This window comes from Pygoscelis adeliae, unplaced genomic scaffold (genome assembly GCF_000699105.1).
Source record: "Pygoscelis adeliae isolate BGI_AS28 unplaced genomic scaffold, ASM69910v1 Scaffold88, whole genome shotgun sequence".
In the NCBI taxonomy this organism is placed as follows: Eukaryota; Metazoa; Chordata; class Aves; order Sphenisciformes; family Spheniscidae; genus Pygoscelis; species Pygoscelis adeliae.
The window spans coordinates 2,072,091-2,090,139 of NW_008825616.1; the positions used below are offsets into that span (position 1 = coordinate 2,072,091).

At 43.5% G+C, this 18,049-nt stretch overlaps 1 protein-coding gene across 1 annotated transcript in view; it reads left to right on the forward strand.

Moving 5' to 3' along the window:
- Positions 1–18,049, forward strand: part of OBSCN (obscurin, cytoskeletal calmodulin and titin-interacting RhoGEF) — a 203,829-nt gene that overhangs the window by 112,733 nt on the left and 73,047 nt on the right. Inside the window, exons 63-73 of the mRNA XM_009333308.1 lie at positions 1,447–1,713; positions 2,276–2,545; positions 3,083–3,349; positions 4,230–4,496; positions 5,364–5,630; positions 6,333–6,605; positions 10,094–10,360; positions 12,421–12,693; positions 13,370–13,642; positions 15,391–15,678; positions 17,121–17,393. Coding sequence (XP_009331583.1) covers positions 1,447–1,713; positions 2,276–2,545; positions 3,083–3,349; positions 4,230–4,496; positions 5,364–5,630; positions 6,333–6,605; positions 10,094–10,360; positions 12,421–12,693; positions 13,370–13,642; positions 15,391–15,678; positions 17,121–17,393 — 2,985 coding nt within the window. The remainder of the gene's footprint in view (positions 1–1,446; positions 1,714–2,275; positions 2,546–3,082; positions 3,350–4,229; positions 4,497–5,363; positions 5,631–6,332; positions 6,606–10,093; positions 10,361–12,420; positions 12,694–13,369; positions 13,643–15,390; positions 15,679–17,120; positions 17,394–18,049) is intronic.

Sequence of the window (18,049 nt, forward strand, 5' to 3'; positions counted from 1 at the left end):
AGACTTGTGCTCCAGACCCCTCACCAGCCTCGTTGCCCTTCTCTGGACATGCTCCAGCACCTCGATGTCCTTGTAGTGAGGGGCCCAAAACTGAACACAGTGTTCGAGGTGCGGCCTCACCAGTGCTGAGTACAGGGGCACAATCACTTCCCTAATTTGTGTCTCTGTGTGTGGTCCCAGCCACTCCAGCACTCTTTGAAAAAAACCTCCAAACCCAGGAAGCCAAGGAAGGCTCTACGGTCACCCCTCATGCTGAGCTCTCCAAACACCACGCACCAGTGAGGTGGAAAATAGGGTCAGTCTTGCTCCAAGCCAGCAACAAGTATGAAGTGAAGCAGATGGGGTCTGCTGTGGAGCTACTCATACGCGATCTACAGCTGAAGGATGCTGGAGACTACATCTGCAATTCTGGCGATGAGCAAACCATGGCATCCTTGGTAGTAAGAGGTGACAAAAAGCTTTCACTTCACCTTTAGGGAGCTCTAGGTTAGTTTAGATGTTACATATTCCCCCCCGGATTTAGGGACACTGTGACAGTGAGTCTGGTCCTCTCTTGTGATGAGGATTTCTGAATCAACAGTGATGCAGTCTGACAGACTAGGTCTTCACAAAGACATTATTTCTCTCTCCTACTTACTCCTTTGCTGGCTCCTAAAAGGCCTAGGGCTGCAGGACTTAGCTGCACAATGGGATGCCTTCACCGCAAATGCAACTGTACAAAAGCCTCGACCCCAGCCATTGCCCAGCTGTCCCACAGAATACACCATCTATTCCTACATCATCTGCAAGCACCTTCAGATCTCTCTCCTCTTATACACATCTGCCACCCAGTTCCTGTGAATTCACTCTCATTTCTAGAGCCCCACCTCCTTCCCTTGTAAATACCAGTTCAGCTGTAACTGTGGAGCTACCAAGGTTCTTCTAGGGAACGGGACTTGGGGAACTGAACTTCTACATGTGGCGCATTGTAAATCAACCCACCAAAACTCCATCTTGACCCATCGGTGATAAACATCAGTGCAGGGACTTCCAGAGTTCATCTCTCTTCCGGGTCCGGTTTTCAAATGAGGGGCATTATATAACGATGTTTCTCCATGCACCCTCCCAAATACCCAAGAACTTAGATATCAGGCGTAGGCTTTTGAGTTATGGCTTTGGCACCCATTTGGAGATACGTGCACTTAGGTGCTCAATAGTCCATATCCGTGACCGCTCCTGTGTAAAGGAACATATTCCCAGAGGTGCTCGGCGTGTGCAGTGCCCAGTGGCTCTTGGGGAGTGCAGAATGCTTAGTGCTCCTGGAAGTCCAGCACTTTCTGTCATTCCTTGTTTGGGTTTTAAAGTAATTTTTCAAAGTAATGGCACCACAGTTTCACTAAACACAAGACTTAGTGACACAGTCAGCAATGAAACATAATTTTTTTCCTCTGATTTATCTCTGTTTAGCTTTGCCAGTAATCTTCACAAAACCACTCCAGAACCAGCAAGCCGAAGAAGGTGGCACCATCACTTTGAGCTGTGAAATCTCAAAATCAAATGCCGCTGTGCAGTGGAAGAAGGCCGGGACAGTGCTGCGACCAAGTGATAAATACAAGATGCACCAAGCTGGGTCCGTGGCTGAGCTGATGATTTGCAACCTGAGTGAAGCTGATGCTGGGGAATACACGTGCGACACAGGGGACCGGCAAACCACTGCAGCTCTGCTCGTGAAAGGTGGGGCTTTGCCTGGGGAAGAGCTGAACAGAGCTTGGTACCGTGGCAGGGGCACATGATTAAGTAATTTGACAGCTAGACATTGTCCTGTGCCCAAACTGAATCATGGGGATCTCAGAGACGAGAGTGATTTCAGAGGGATAAAACTGGGTCAGTTATCTCTAGGGAATCAGAAATGGGTCTTTAGTCAATGATTCTGTGGTTTAATGTTAATGTCACCCACTAAAATCTGTTGACAGTGTTTTCATAATACATAGCTTGCATTATAAACATATATTATGTATTTATTATATGCACAATACAGTATAACGTGCATACTTTATAGATTATCATATATATGTGTGCATAAGATATATGCACACATACATACATTATGCCTCTGTAAGAACGTAACATGTTACTACATGCCCGTGTAACTACATTTCCGTGCATTTAGTGCTTAGTGCTTTGTGGTCATTCTTTCAAATAATATAGTACTGTCAAGAAAGAGCATATTGAAATGTTTAACCCAGGAAGCATCACTTGAAAGTAGATATCAAACTCTGTTGACCTTTCCCTAAAGAACCAGCAGCAACCATAGTGGAGACACTGAAGGACGTAACTTCGTATGAAGGAGAAGATGCAGTGTTTGAATGCAGGCTGTCCCGGGAAACAACTCAGGATGCCCAGTGGTTCCTGGGGGATGTTCCCCTTCAATCCAATGAAATGAATGAGATCAGAGTCCAAGGGACGCATCACACACTGATCCTGAGGAAGGTGACACTAGAAGACTGCGGGCCCATCAGTTTCAAAGTCGGGCAGCATACCTCAGCAGCACAGCTAATGGTCCAAGGTGAGCAACCTCCTAGGAAGAGGGATTTAGAAGGTACTGGTAAGAACAGTCAGTATTGCTTTATCTTCTGGGGAGGTTTATTTGGGAGGAGGGGTCTCTGGAAATCTTGGGAAATTTCACTAACTTAATTTAGGCATTTAACAGGTAGGTATGTACATCTGAGCTAGTTCTTTCAGTCCTTTTTCCTATAGTCCATGGAGTGAGGCAGACATCCTTGGAAGACCATCCAACTTATCCTGAAATAAGCAGCTAAGATATGTCAGAATCAATGCTGAAGAATGTCAAGAACATTCTCTGAATTAATCTCTTACTTATGATATTTTTAGATCATATTTACTCAAAAAATTGTCCAAAAACTTGGAAAAAACTTTCCATTAAGTTCTATAGAATGATTTTGAAAGATGGGCCATGTTAACACCTTATCTTGTTTGTTCCTCTTTGATCTGGTTCACAATGTAACTATAGACACCCGCTTCCGATCTGGGGGCAATGCTGGGTTAGGCGGTTGCAGCAGTGTTGGTACCCTCTTCCCCACAGTTGCTCCGGTCACCTTTGTAAAGGCTCTCCACAGCTTGGAGCTGCAGGAGGGTGGCACGGCTCACTTGTCCTGTGAGGTGTCCAAGCCCGATGTGCCAGTGGAATGGAAGAAAGGCACGTCCGTGATCTGCTCCAGCCAGAAGTGCAGCATCAAGCAGGAGGGGAACGTGCACACGCTGGTCATTCACGATTTGAACCGTGCGGACTCAGGGGAGTATAGCTGCCACGTAGGTGATGGGAAGACCACTGCCAGATTAGAGGTTAAAGGTATGATTTCTTCTTTGCTCAGCAGTGGTGTGAGGTGTGCATGCCAATTTTTGGAGCTCCCCGGTACAAGACGGACATTGAGGTAGTGGAGCAAGTGCAGCAGAGGCCACCAAGTTTGTCAGGGGGCTGTAACACGTGAAGTATATGGAGAGGCAGGGGTAGCTGGGTTTGTTCAACCTGGGGAAGAGAAGGGCTGGTGGGGGGGACATACCTCATTGTTGTCTGCAGCTACCAAATGGGAGTCTACAGAAAAAAGAGACAGACTTTCCTTGGGGTACTCAGTAAACAGATGAGAGGCAACAAGTAGAAGCTGCATCAAAAGAAAGTCACATGAGGAAGAAAACCCAACCTTTCACAATGAAGGGGTGGTCAGGCAGTAGATCAGGGACCCAGAGCGGCAGAGGAATCTCCATCCGTGGAGGAGCTCCAGAGGTCCCTTCAGCTTTAATTATTCTGTAATTAAATCTGATCCCTGGCTGCATGATCTGAAGCCTCAGGTCTGCAGGTGTGTATTCTTTGAGTGTTTTAATCCTGTTCAGTGGTTTTATTTTGGGGATGAAAAACCATATGGGCTTCAGAAATTATTATTGAAGTTAGTTGGGAATTCTTTGTGAAAGGAAGTCTAGGATATGGGGAGAGAAATGCAGCTCCTGTAGAAATGAAATTTTTCCCGCTTGTTAACTCCTCTCCCTCCTCTTCCTCCTCTGACTGGCTTAGACCTAGGCATCCCTGCCCCTGGCAGCCCTCCTTAGGTAAATGTAGCCAGAATTGTGCATGAACTTCATGAATGGCATTACCAGTACCTTAAAAATAAAACATTCCTCCATTTACTATTTTTGTTTTGCCCGTTTTTTCATTTTGCACCATCCCCCCTTTTAAGCGCTGCCCGTGCTTTTCAAACACTGGCTGAAAAATGAGGAGGTGGAGGAAGGGCGCACAGCCATGCTGCACTGCGAGCTGACAAAACCCAACGCACCCGTGGAGTGGAGGAAAGGAGATGCGGTGCTGCAGCCAAGTGACAAGCATGAGATCCGGCAAGAGGGAACACGTGTTGAGCTCTTCATCTATGATGCTGAGGCTCAGGACGCCGGTGATTATACGTGCGACTCGGGGGATCAGCAGACCACTGCATCGCTCCAAGTCAAAGGTAGGAGAAGCCTTGCTTGAAGGCAGAGAAGTTACGGCTGCCGCTGTCCTCCATAGGGGTGATAAGGAAGTTTTATCACTGAATTATCATTAGCGCTCTGTATCTGTGAATTACAACTGCAGGAAAGGGTTTGATCTGCAATCTGTTCTTCAAAGAATAATCTAGTGCCTTTTAAACCCAGTTCTATTTCTGCAGTTGCAATTTTGATCTCTCTGTGAGAACTGGGAGCAAAACTGCAGCTGCTGCTGATGGAGTATGTACAAGAGCATTTAGAAAACTTGCCTGCTGCCCGACAGTAAGAGACTGGAGTATGTCACCATACCTAAAACGGGCCCGTTTTAAATGGAGCATGAGCAGCCCAACATTTGTGGCTCTCTTTCTTTTTTCTAGTGGCTACACTTTTTGATTTTATAGTTTTATTCATTTTATACTTCTGTATACTGATTTTATAGGTTTATTAATTTTAAAGCAACAAGATCATGCTTTTAGATCCTGTGTCTAGCCCCCATAACCAGCTCCTGCTCAGAGTGTGTGGTTTCAGTGGTTAAATGTCCAAATGCTGCGATTGGTACTGTTGTGCCTCTAACTGCTTACGCTGAAAATGGTGGGTATGCCCACATGAAGCCCCTTAGAGGTCCTGTGACCTACGGCAATCCTTTATGGAGCACCAGTGGACACCCTCACAGTATCAGTGGCTGATCCCCATGAGTGTCTGGCTATGGCACAACTCAAAGTCCTGCTCTGGGCTTGGCCTTGCCAGCAGGCAAGTTGTGGTTCAGGAAGATGGGAACTGCCCAGCCAGAGAAGTTGCAAGCAAGTTTCTCACCTCTGAGCGCTGTCACTGATGCAGTTGCTTCTCCACCGCAGTACTACCCGTGCTGTTTAACGCAGAGCTGAAAAACGTAGAGTCTGAAGAAGGGGGAACAGCTGTCTTGCACTGTGAGATCTCCAAGCCGGACGCCCCCGTTGAGTGGAGAAAAGGAGGGGTGGTCATTCAGCCCAGTGACAAGTATGAGATGAAGCTGAAAGGCAGCGTTGCTGAGCTGATCATCCACGGCGTAGAGCCTGATGACTGTGGGGATTATACCTGTAGCACTGGATACGAGATCACCACAGGTTCTGTGTATGTGCAAGGTAAGGTGAAATGTGGTGGAAATGCTCTGACTTTGCTGCCTGGATTTCTTATTCCAAAATCTTTGACAGTAACTGGCTAAACTTGTCTCAGATGCAAACAGTTGAAAGTCCATTCATTTCTTTCCTGATTTCAGTGAAGATATAAACATTTACATCCAGGCTGTGGTTGGACCAATGTTTATAAGTTAAGGTAGTTCAAAGTGCTGACCGTACTGTGTACCATAGCAGCTGGTGGTACTGCTGAAAAACTATTTGCTTGGAGCAGTGGTCATAAAAAATACTGAAATCCTTGTTATTACTGATTACAGCTTCTATAATTGTTAATATTCTCACTACTCTTTTAAAGCACTGTAAGCAAACATGTAAATCTTAAGCTACCTCTCCACCTCCCACCTCGTACAATGTCAGTGCAGATGGTGGCAACACACAGGAGAGCCGGTCATGACCTGGTCATGGAGTAGAGTTTCCTCCCAATGAAAAAGTGTTTGCAGACACACACACTGCGCTTGCAAGCGGGTGAAGGATGGAAGGTGGTTTCTAAATCCCTTAAAGACAACGTTAGGTCTCTTTTCCCTGGAACAGCATTACAAGTCTAACTCTCCTGGACAACTTGCACTGTTGCTTGGGCTAGTTCTGCAGGAAGCGACATGTATGTTTATGCTTTTGTTTTCCTTTGGCACCTTCTCTTGCTCTATTATACAGAAGAAGCAGCAGTCATAGTTTCTGGTTTAAAGAACACAGACGTCTTTGTGGGCGAGTCAGCCACGTTCACCTGCGAGCTCTCGCACCCGGGCGTGAAGAACGTGCAGTGGTGGCTCGATGGATCTCCCCTTCACAACAACTTTGTGACTGAAATCTCTGAGCAGGACGGGATGATCCACACTTTAACGCTAAATGACGTGGCGTGCCATGACTCAGGCACTGTCACCTTCAGAGCTGGGTCCCTTATATCTTCAGCTAAGTTACTAGTCAAAGGTATTTTGTTGTTAGAAAGAAACACATGGCCACCTCTGGACTTGCTCAGTGCGCTAGTGCTTCTGCCTTCCAGGCTACCCTTACTAAATCCCTTCACAGTTCTGTGTCCTGCAACCCTCCACTTCTGCAAGTCACCCATACTCACACCAGAAATCTTATATGTACAACCACATCGATTTTTTTTTTTTTTCAGTGGTTCAGGTGAGGAAGGGTTGCAGGATCAGGGCTGCTGCTTTCACCTGACATCTAAATAGAGCTGAACATAAACCACTGTGGTAGCACCTGGGGTTTTTTTATCCCCGCTTCAACTGTTTTTATAATACCACAAAATATTATGTAGCTGGAGATTCACAAACTTACCACTGTGCTGCTCCATAGCTAGGCTACTGGCACTGAGCTCAGCATGCTCCCAAGACAAGACTTTGGGCTGTTATATTGATGGCTCCAGAGCTCTTCCTGGAAACCAAAGGGTATATGACATTGCAGTAACACAGTGACAAAATGAGCCTCATTTGTTGACTTGCCAGAATAGTAATGGTCATCACTGCACTATCAAAGCTTTCTGCTCTGTTGAATAAATATTTTTCTCATTTGGTAAGGGTAGCCACAAGCTGCAAATAACACTGAGCTCCAGACTTGATAAAGCAAGCTCCTTCACATCCAGCCCTTCTATAGCCATTGGGAAAAGCTGTTATTTTTCAGACAAAAGTAACACTTATTCCTTGCTTGGAAAAGGGATTTGTATATATGGAGCTATGTTAAGAGTTCTTTATTAAAATCTACCCCCATGCTATAACTGTCTACCGTAACAGGAATGATCCACAGTATGGAATTGTAGTCGGTGGTTGATGTCTCCTTCTCTGTTTAATGTGTCCCTGGTACATTCAGGAAATTTAACTCTCTGCAAAGATAAAATGCCAAATCACTTCTTCCTAATATCAGAATGATGCAGCAACAACATAGTGTGCAAACCCCACAAATCCCATGTCCATTTGTATCAATTTTGAGTTTGACATTTTCAGAGACAGAACCTGGTTCTGAGCTCTCTAGGCAAAGAACTCCAGTGGGCCTAAAACATAAATTAAAAATAAATGCATCATTAGGTAATCTACTCAGTCAAATAAAGGGCTCCTGAGAAGTTTTCATTTCACAGAATCACAGCATCGTTGATGTTGGAAGGGACCTCTGGAGATCATCTAGTTCAACCCCACAGCTCATGCTAGTACACATATGTATGTGGATATTTTATGCTTCTATTAAGGCAAATTTCTTTAATGTGAACCTGAATCACAGTAGTATATGACTATAATTGGATTAGGATGAGAAAGGTATTTAAAAAACACTGTGCTCAATAACACTTGATTTAATAGGAAAGTAAAACACTAGTAAAATTCTAACTGTGCTTGTATTAACAGCCAATTTCGTGCACTTTATTTTGTCCAGAAATTTAAAAATAGATCTGTCTTTGAACTAGGTGTATTTCAGTCTACCTATCTATCCACGGCTTGTTCTTCATCAGGGAACAAGTTGTCTTTCTCTCTGTTCCATGTGCCCCATTCTCCTGGGGTAAGGCATGCTTGTAACTGGATATATTCTACAATAAGTGACATCTCATGACAGCTTTTCTTGTTGGGCTTTCACAGTATCATTGCCCTACAACTGCATTCATTCAGTGGCCCAGCACGACAACATCTTCACGTATGGGTTGGGGGGAAAATGGAAAAGGTTGAAGGAGTTGCCGCCTTCTTCTGACCCCTTTGGGGAGGGTGAGAATTACAAGCCCCAATGTACATGTTGGGTCTTAAGTCCCCAGGAGCTTTCTTGCCTTTCTGCGTGGGTGAATAAGGCCACCAAAGTCTTTGCCTAGCAGTGGCAAAGAGCAATGGGGCAGTGGAACCAGGACACCTTCCTTCTCCAAGACCACAGGTGACATTTGCTGTGAGGAGCACGTGTCTGCATCTTATGAGATGGTATTGTACTCCCCAGCTGCACAGATACCTTCTTGCTTCTTCAGTCCTGGTGTAACCAAAACATCTCCATGATCTGCCATTGTTGCCTCCTCTCCATAAACACACATGCAGATACGGAGTGGTAGAGGGAGCCTTAGAGAGCAGGATCAAGCCTTGCAACAAGTTTCCAAAAGACATTTGCAAAACTATCTTTGCTTGCCAAGGTCTGCTAGTAGCATCCCAAATCCTCGACCTGATGCACCAGTTTCAAGAGGAGCATTCCAGACAGAGGTCCAGTGTAGTTTATTCTAGCTGGCTTCCGATCAGAACAACTATTTGAAAGCTAAGAACATATATCAGCTTTCTCTGATGGTCACCTTTTTATGTCCCATTGTAGCCCTATAAATTTTTAGGGGAAATTGACATAGTTCTGCTGAGAAGGATGTTGCAGAGAGAATTTCATTTTCAGACTTCATTGAGATTTTTATTTTTAGCATATATATTGCAGTTGTATGCGGGTGGTCCAATTTGACGTCTCAGGAGGGACTCCTTGGCTGCTTTGGAACTTCACAATATTTTGAGGTTAGATACATCTACTGTGCCCTACAGCTGCCTCCCAGGAAGCAGCATTAGTATTTTAAAAGAAAGACTGGATGCTTAAAAGCAGTTTCATGGATCTCACCTTCTTCAGAGGAGCTGCATATCCGGCTGCTCTCAGCATTTTATGGGCTCTCAACCTGAGACTGCAATGGTTCATGCTGCATCTCTAGATTGGCTACTGTAAAGGAAATCATACCATTTTTCCCCAAAATATGTCTCTGCTGCAGAGGAACACGTGGTTAATCAAAACAACAAGTATACGTCTCCTGTGAAGTGCCCTTTTTTGTTGCAGTTGTCCTGGATCTTTGCTCCTCATGCTGCCAGTGACTCCTGACATATAGCCATCACCACCACAGCACAGGAATGAGTATTTGCATTGGAGTATTACATTTCTTTCCAATGAGTGGTTGCAGTTTGCTCATGCAAGGAGCCTCCAGTAGAGTTTGTGGCATTTTCTTATTGCTATGTGAGGCTGAGAGTTACAGGGAACCACTCAGGGCAGCCCATCCATTGCAGTCCTCTGTCTCACACTTGCGGTCCTGCCGCGTTCTGGGAAGCAGAAGTGTTTCGCATCCAGTCCTTCCTAGTCTTCCTAGCGATGCTGGGAGAAAAACCAGAAGATGGTCTTCCTAGCAATGTTGGGAGAATCCCAGCAGAGAAGTTCATATTCAGGACTGTTAAAGCACAAGCCTTAGTTGCTGGTGGCCCATTTTCCAGTGTGATAGTTATATTCTAATGTACCAGTTTTGCTTCAATCCTGCTTGATGCTGACACAAGCACAGACTAAACTGCTAATCCCCAGTGTGCCCAGTCAGCTTTCTGCTTGCACTGTCACTCTGCTTGCTCCCCACAGGCTCTGTGCTTGTCAAAAAAATCTCTAAATTGCGATTTCCATGAGGATCCACTAATGCATGTCCTTCCTGACGTGTTGGTTAACAGATCCAACCATTGAAGTGGTCAGTCCCATGCAGGATATAACTGTTGATGAAGATGGCACAGCAGAGTTCATATGCCAATATTCTAGGCCAGTACACGCCATATGGAAGAAAAATGATCAGGAAATACATGCAGATGGGCATCGAGTGATTATCAATCAGGACTGGAATGTAAGCATGCTAAAAATTAAACCTACGGTACCAGAAGACACTGGCATCTATTCTTGTGAAGCTGAAGGCACTAAAGTGATGGCTGCACTTGATGTCCAAGGTGAGGTCTTCCAGCCAAAGAGGAAGACTATCATGGGTTCCAAATAAGAGGTGGAAAAATCATGGCAACACCTCACATTGTGACACATCAGATACCCGCTCTTTGGTGTTCACTCCAGTACTGATAACGATGATAAAAGTAGTTGGGAGTTAATGGGATTTGAATATGAAACTGCAGCATTTCACTGGAGCTTAGTTCTAATTAACGCTCACTTATTACACCGCTTACGCATCATACCTCTTCTACAATGAACTGGAACATCAGTGCTGAATTATTGTAAAATCACAGATGTAATGTTGGTCCGAAGGAATAATAAGAGTACTTTTTGCTGTTACAGAATGCTTTTTACACACAGTGTGCCTTAAAACCAGTAGCTAATGGACAGTGTGGCATTTCATTTTATTTTCAGCTAAGCTAAGGTAGCTTGGTATTTTACTTATTTCAAATACTGGTCACTCGGGAATTACCTTCTCACTTGGCATCAGCATTTGTGAAGGGCCCTGAGAAACAGTAAATAAAAATATTAACAATAGGCTTAGGATTTTATATTGATGTTTCTTATTTTTTTTCTGCTGCGTATGGCATTATTGTTTTTGGTCACCAGGTGAATTAGTGCGGTCAGCAAGAGCAATGATTCTGATTTGATTTCTGAATATCTGTGTTTTGTTAGGCAATTACACCTTCTTGCTTAACCAGAGTTGTGAGTACAGAAGAGCAGGGTATTATTTCTTACAATGTTTTCTACATTGATAAGCATTTTCCATTTTAGGGATTTAAAAAGGTGTTAATGAACATAATCTAAAAGCATCCCAGAGGAGGTAGGATTTGCAATTGGCTGCTTTTCGTAGTTAGGGAAACCAGCACTCCAAAAGTGCACAAATAAACAGCTCAGATTTGTTCTAACAAAATTATACATTCTCCAAGGATTTACAAGCCCCTCGTTGTTCTCCATAAGCATGAATATTATAAAATACAGAATTTTTTTAGTAACTCATGCTTTCTTTTTTTTTTGTGCTATTAAATAAATTGTTCAGCGCTTTTTTTTTGCCTTTTTTTTTTTTTTTTTTGCTTAGAACAGTTCCAGACAGTGGTTATAGAGATTCAAACAGGAATATCTCAGAGCATTGGTTTATATTATAGATCATGCTGACCATTGTATGGTATTTGTGTAAACTGTATTTACTTAACTGTGTGTTCCCACTGTTGTGCATGTAATTTGTCCATGTGGCTGGTCTAACACAAATTATATTCACATGCACCAGCCCACATTTAATTCTGCGTCAGGCTAATTGCTTATGTACAAGTGCCAACTGATGCATGACTCTGCGGGCAAATGGAGTGCGTAGATACGTGCATGTTTCTGACCACAAAATTCGCCACACACGCATGAGAAAATAAACCTGATGCATTATCACAGAGCTTTTGTAATAATTCAGAAATTTACTATTCAAAATACTGTTCATACAGATTTTAACTTTTTGTGTGTTTCCCAGAGGCATATTTGTTAACTCAGACAACAGTCACTATGGCTTTGCCAGCTATAATATTCTTCCATGTGCTTTGCACGAAAGGTAGTAAGACTTTTATCAGGAGCTGTCAGTGGATTCGCATCTCCCCAGTTATGATGATAGTTGTGCTGCCTGGGAGATCTGTGGGAAATGTTTCTTGCTGTGGGAGAGAAGGAATTTGATTATACTTTACCTTCCTGAGCTATCCCTTCCTATCGACTATTGGCCTGATGCATATAAACACCAACATTTTTTTTTCTTTATTTGTAAAAACAGAAGTCAGGTTTCTGGAGGAAGTCTAGATGAAATGCGAGAGGTCCTCGAGGTTTATCATTATTTTTAAACTATCTCACTATTTAAAATGTTTTTAAATATAGTATTGTGTTAGAGCACCGTTGAAATCAACAACTAAACCTACAAGCACAGTTTATCACATCCACATCCTTTCCATCAGCTGTCCAGCAGTGGGAATCATCCAGTGCTCCGAGGCTTGTTAATATTCAGATATGCATGGCCGAACAATTAATACTGTTTGTTGTCCTTCTTTGCTAGCCAAGAACAGCATTGTCCAGGGCTTGGAGAACGTGGAAGCCGTGGAAGGAGGAGAAGCCCTGTTTGAATGCTATCTTTCCAAGCCTGAGTGCTGCAATTACAACTGGCTGATTGACGATGAACCTGCCAAAACTACAGAAAACACTGAGATGGTTTACTTTGAAAATGGACGCAGGCATCTTCTGCTGCTGAAGAACCTAACTCCCCGGGACAGCTGCAGGGTGACTTTTATGTGCAGCGACGCAGTGACCTCAGCCTTCCTGACGGTGAAAGGTAACCGAAGCACTCGTGCACGGGGAGTCTTAAATTTCTGGTTGGAAAGGGCAAATGAACCAGGAAAATATGATGAGTAGCAGAGAGGAAAAGTTGCATTTGTTGCTTGCTTCTTACCTAAATCTTCTTCCCACACAATAAATGGATGATATTTTACAATTTCCTTTTTTTCTGTATGTCATGACACAGATATAAGCAGCATCAGTTGGCAATGAGTTAGCAGCAAATGACTGTCTTTCTTACAGTTGTCATTATTCTGATGAGTTGGGTTGCGTTTATAGGTACTTCAGGGCTTTAGAGATGAGAGTTATATCAGCAACAATATTATCTCTGCATCCTTGCGTTTTGTGCTATTCCTGGAGGCCCCTGTGGGAATCAGAACCCCTTTCAGAGTACAAGAACAGCCATCCTCAGTCATAGCGTGGTATCTCCATTGTGGTTTTCTGCTACTTGGGAAAGACAGACATTGCTAAGTTGGTTTTTGCTCCTGAAAGTTTTGGAAAGTTTCAGTCCCCAGTGATACCTTCTGTTCTAGCGATATACATAACCTCCCTTTTAATGATCTCCTTGGTCTCCAAGGCCTGACTGTCCAGAGCTTCAGCATAAATATTCACAAAATCTCTTGCTTGTATTTGTTTCTGTAACTGAGGGCTTGATAACCTATTTTTATCTACAGGATGGCGCCTACAGATCTTGCAGCCTCTCACAGATGTGGAAGTCTCTCCGGGGGAGAAAGCTACATTTAGCTGCGTTCTAAGTGAAGCTGTGCCAATTGCTGAAGTTGCCTGGTATAGTAATGACATAGAGATCCAGTCGGATGAGGACTGGGAGGTACAGGCAGATGGAAACAAATACAAACTTATTCTGAAAAAAGCCCAACCGCATCATTCTGGAGAGGTGACCTTTGCTTCCAGGGAAGCAATTACATCAGCCAAGTTATCAGTGATAGGTAAGCGTCTATCATTCTAGCCCAGTGGCGCTTGAAATCTCAGACTTTGGTACTGAGCAATAACACTTACTTTTCTAATCTTTGTACTGATTCTTTTCTCTTTGCCTTGCATGTCCCAAGCTAGTGTTCTTAGTCTCAGAAGATGCTACTGGGCAACTTGTTCTTTGACCAGAAATAGTCCACCTCATCAGAAGAAAATTTGTTATCAGGCTAGCGATGGTAAAGAAGTTCACCAGCTTTCTTTACCTGCAGTCTTTTGTAAAATGTAACACAGAGTCTAATGCAGAGTTCAACATCACCCTCAGCAAACGTGGACATGGGAGGGAGCTGAACTAGAGTGCATATGGAAAAATTATCCAAGGCAGCAGAGAACCTTTTGAAATCTGCTGATCTACTCAAGTGCAGGGCAACCAGTTTTCCAGATTAATGAGTTGCATATTAAAATCTTCACGTGGGTGAGATCCGTGAAACACACACCTTGTACTTCAGAGACACAAAAGTTAATAGCTCTTGGAGTAGTTCACGAGTAGAAAAGATGATAGTTCCCTAATTCCCTCGTAGGGCAGGTTAGACCAATGATTCATCAATGTCCATTCCAGCACCCAAGGTCTGGCTCCTTCCCACAGTGGGATAGGTGGGTCACCCAGCAATGGTCATGCCAGCACAACCCCGGTGATGGTTATGAGATAATTGCAATGTGTTTTATCTGTACACTCTAGTTGAGATGTTCAAGAGCCACTGATTGACCATCAGTTCTTTAAATTATTACAGGTAGTCTGTCTATCTAATGATTTCTGAGACTTGAGAGATCTCGGATATATTCCAGTGGCTTCCGCAAAAAAAAAAAATTGGTTGTTGACGGATTATCTTAATAATTATCTTAAGCATTATCTTATTTTGGGCACCTACATTTTAGGAACTGCAAAATACTATCCTCATTAACTCCTCCTGTTGACAGCTTTTCTGTATGAAATTTGGCTGAGAATAGAGAAAAGAGGCTTTCATGTTATGTTTGTGGTGTCCAGAATTAACAAACTGGCAGTTGACCTTATTTGCCTTTGATTTGTTGGATTGGTACATCGTGGCAGATCATCTACTCGGTAAATGCCTTGAACTTGAGGACTAAAAGAATTATTTCTGTATTCTAAGCCAAAGTGAGGAACGTTTTCCAATGTACTGAGTACGATCGTCAGTAGCCAAGCTGGTAGGACACCAGACCATTCCCATTATGTATTTATTTGTTACTGCCTGATGCTGTGACATATATAGCAATTACAGAGAAATTGAGTGACTTGCTATTAAATGACTAGAGTTACTCTGTAGTCCAACAATAACTTGATTTCCATTAAGGCCAGACCTGAAATAAATATGATCAAGGCCCAAATGTACTTGAAGTTTTCAGCTAAGTTCCTTGATAATATGGACAGCGTAGGGTCATCTTTATTTTGAGCTGGGTGGGACAAAGCAACGGGAAAAAATCACAACAATATGTTACGTTAAGTTTGTGAGATGACAGTTGGAAAATGAATGTTTGTCATTAGCAGTGTAGATCAGGGCAGACAAAGGAAAACTCAGTGGTCCACAGGTATGTCTCACGGTCATGGGCATGTACCCACTCAACTTTACAATAACACAAATATTGAATCTGTTGTGCTTCCTTCTCATTGCTTGTAGAATGCTCTTGGTTGTTTTAGTATAAAGCATTATTGCTCATGTCATACATCACGGGACCTCTGTTGTGCCTTCAGCCCACCCCGATCCACCTGAAGAACCAGAAGTTTTAAGTAAGAACAGCCACTCTGTAACTCTGTCTTGGTACAAGCCGTTGAGTGACGGCGGTTGTGACATCCTAGGCTACAACGTTGAGAGGAAAATCCCAGGTATTGGCTGGCAGTCGTGCAGCAAGGGCATTATTCAAAACACAGAGTTTATGGTGGACAATCTCACTCCGGGTGAACCCTACAGATTCCGCGTCTCGGCTATAAACAAAGTTGGGGCCAGCGAGCCGGTGCACTTCCCTCAGATGGTGCGGCTAGGTGAGAAAGGAGAGATGCCCCCATGGAGGACTGCAAGCTGCTGTAGACCTTGTGTTTCGCATGGCATGCCTGCTTCACCCGTTCCAGGCATCTCCTGGAACGTCTTTCAGTGCTTTGCTGCCAACACAATAGAGGAGAAAGAGCTTGGAAAAATTGTTCTGGGCTGCTGCAAACAAAACCTGCTGTGTCGTTAGTACTCAACACTTATTTTCTCCGAACTGCATCAAGCTGTCTTGCAGCCTGCACTGCATCCATGTGTTGTCTGGTCAACATGAGTTTCTTTTCTAGTGGAGTTAGGATGGAATGAGTCAAAAGGGGCATGCTGGAATGCATTTGGGGTAACCAAGACCAATGCAGTGGGTGGGCAGTGTTGTCTTCTTCATCCATCTTTCTATTTTGTTACATTATTTGTGTATCTTTTTCAATAACCCCCACAAAGAAATGCTGGAGGACACAGTTCCTTTGCTGTCTGTTGGTGAAACTTTGGAAGCCACAGTGGGATGGAGAGCTACTCCCTCAATCTTTCTTTTCTTGCAACTCTTTCTGTGATAGCCGAGTGCCCAACAAATTCCTCGAAGTGAGAATAATAATAAAAAATCCTCTTTTGCTTAAGGCTCAGACATGCAATGATGGTCTTGCAACATAACAACTGCTAGTGCTGGACCCTGATAACTCTGCGTATGCCGACTTTGTCTACAACAAGCCCAAGGCATTTTGGGCAGTGGTCCCCTCACCCCAGTGAAATGTGCAGAGGGGTAGATCACACTCAGGAGCGTGCTGCTTTTGGGAACTCAGCTATGTGCTTTGCGTCTCAGTCAACATCTCCGTGTTTAATGCATTTGTCTTCATTTTGAGTATCGCTGTACAAACAGTGTGCCGTTGGCAGGCCTCCTTCCAAAGCAAAGAAGATACAGAGAATTTTTATTTTTAAATTCTTTATGCTTTTTGAGACTTTTTATTCTTCCTAAACTAGCTTTTTTTTTTTTAAACTTTCAAGACTGGGATGAATGCCACTTTTAATGATCTCTTCTTTTTTGTTCTTTTTATTGTTTCTTTCTTCACTCACTTCAGAACTGCTTCACTTCTGAACTTTAAGATCTTCTAAAATCTGTAGGACTGCTTGAATACTGGTGATGGGTAAATGAAGATCAGCAAACAAACACAAGAATGTGAAAAATGCAACCACTTTTGCATGTATATGTTTAAATGGAGCTTGTTTAACCGCTGGGAGAGCTTGTAGAGTTATTTTGATACTATCTTTGGAAGTGCAAAATTTGATTGCTTCCAGTCTTTTTTTTTTTTTTTCCTTTGGTTGTCTACAACAGCTAAAGAATCTATAAATGGAGGATGGGATGCTTGGATATTTTATAGAGTGATCTCAAGTGCCTTAAAGCCAGATTATGATATGTTCTTTGTGTTAATTCACTATTTTCTAATTACAGAGCCTCCAGTTACAGTCACTCATCCTTTGGTGGGAGGATCAGTCTCAGAAGGGGAGGTGGCACGCTTGGAGTGCAAATTATCAAGTGAAACCAAAGAGAGAGTGACATGGTTCAAAGGAAAAGAACAAATACAAGCTGGAGGGAGATACGAGATCCTTTCTGATGGAAAAAAGCAGACGCTCGTTATTCATGCATTTAAACCTGAAGATCAGGACACATATACCTGCATGGTTTCTCCAGAAGTCAAATCTGTTGCCAGCTTGTGTCTTGAAGGTACAGAGAATGCGTTCCTGTGATGCTAAATCAGTTCTGTTTATGGATATCCAGGGCCATCTCCACAGCTTGGACTGGAACGAATTTTCTTTTACAAGCTGTGATAACAATCCACAAAGAATTGTTATCTTCCTGTTCGGTATTGCCCAGTATGTTTCTGAATCCCTAACAGCTTTGAGCTGCTCAGGTAAGATTTTCCTGAGTCAGATATTTAAGGTGTGATACAGTTGTCTCTAGATGGGTTCCTGGTGCCTTTTGAGATGTTTCAGGGTATTCTGCCTGGCCTTCAGCTGCCACTTCAGTAAGTGAGGGCTCTTTTGTGTGTTCTGCATGGTATCTGCCAGCCCCCTCTCCTAGACATCCCAAATGGCTTTGAGTCATAGTGCTTAGGAAGGTGAATTGTGCCCCTACGGTGGGATTCAGTGGCCCACACACAGTCATCTAGTGCCATTGAAGCACTTCAGGATATCAGCCCTGGCCTCCATCTCCTTCTCCAGAGGGACCCAGAGCACTCATAGGTCCTGCTTTGTATCTGACAGCCTGTTGTGGTTTAAGCCGGCAGGCAGCTGAACACCACACAGCTGTTTGCTCAGTCGTCCCCCCTGCCCTGGTGGGATGAAGAGAAAAAGGAAGGGAAAATAATAGTGATGATGATG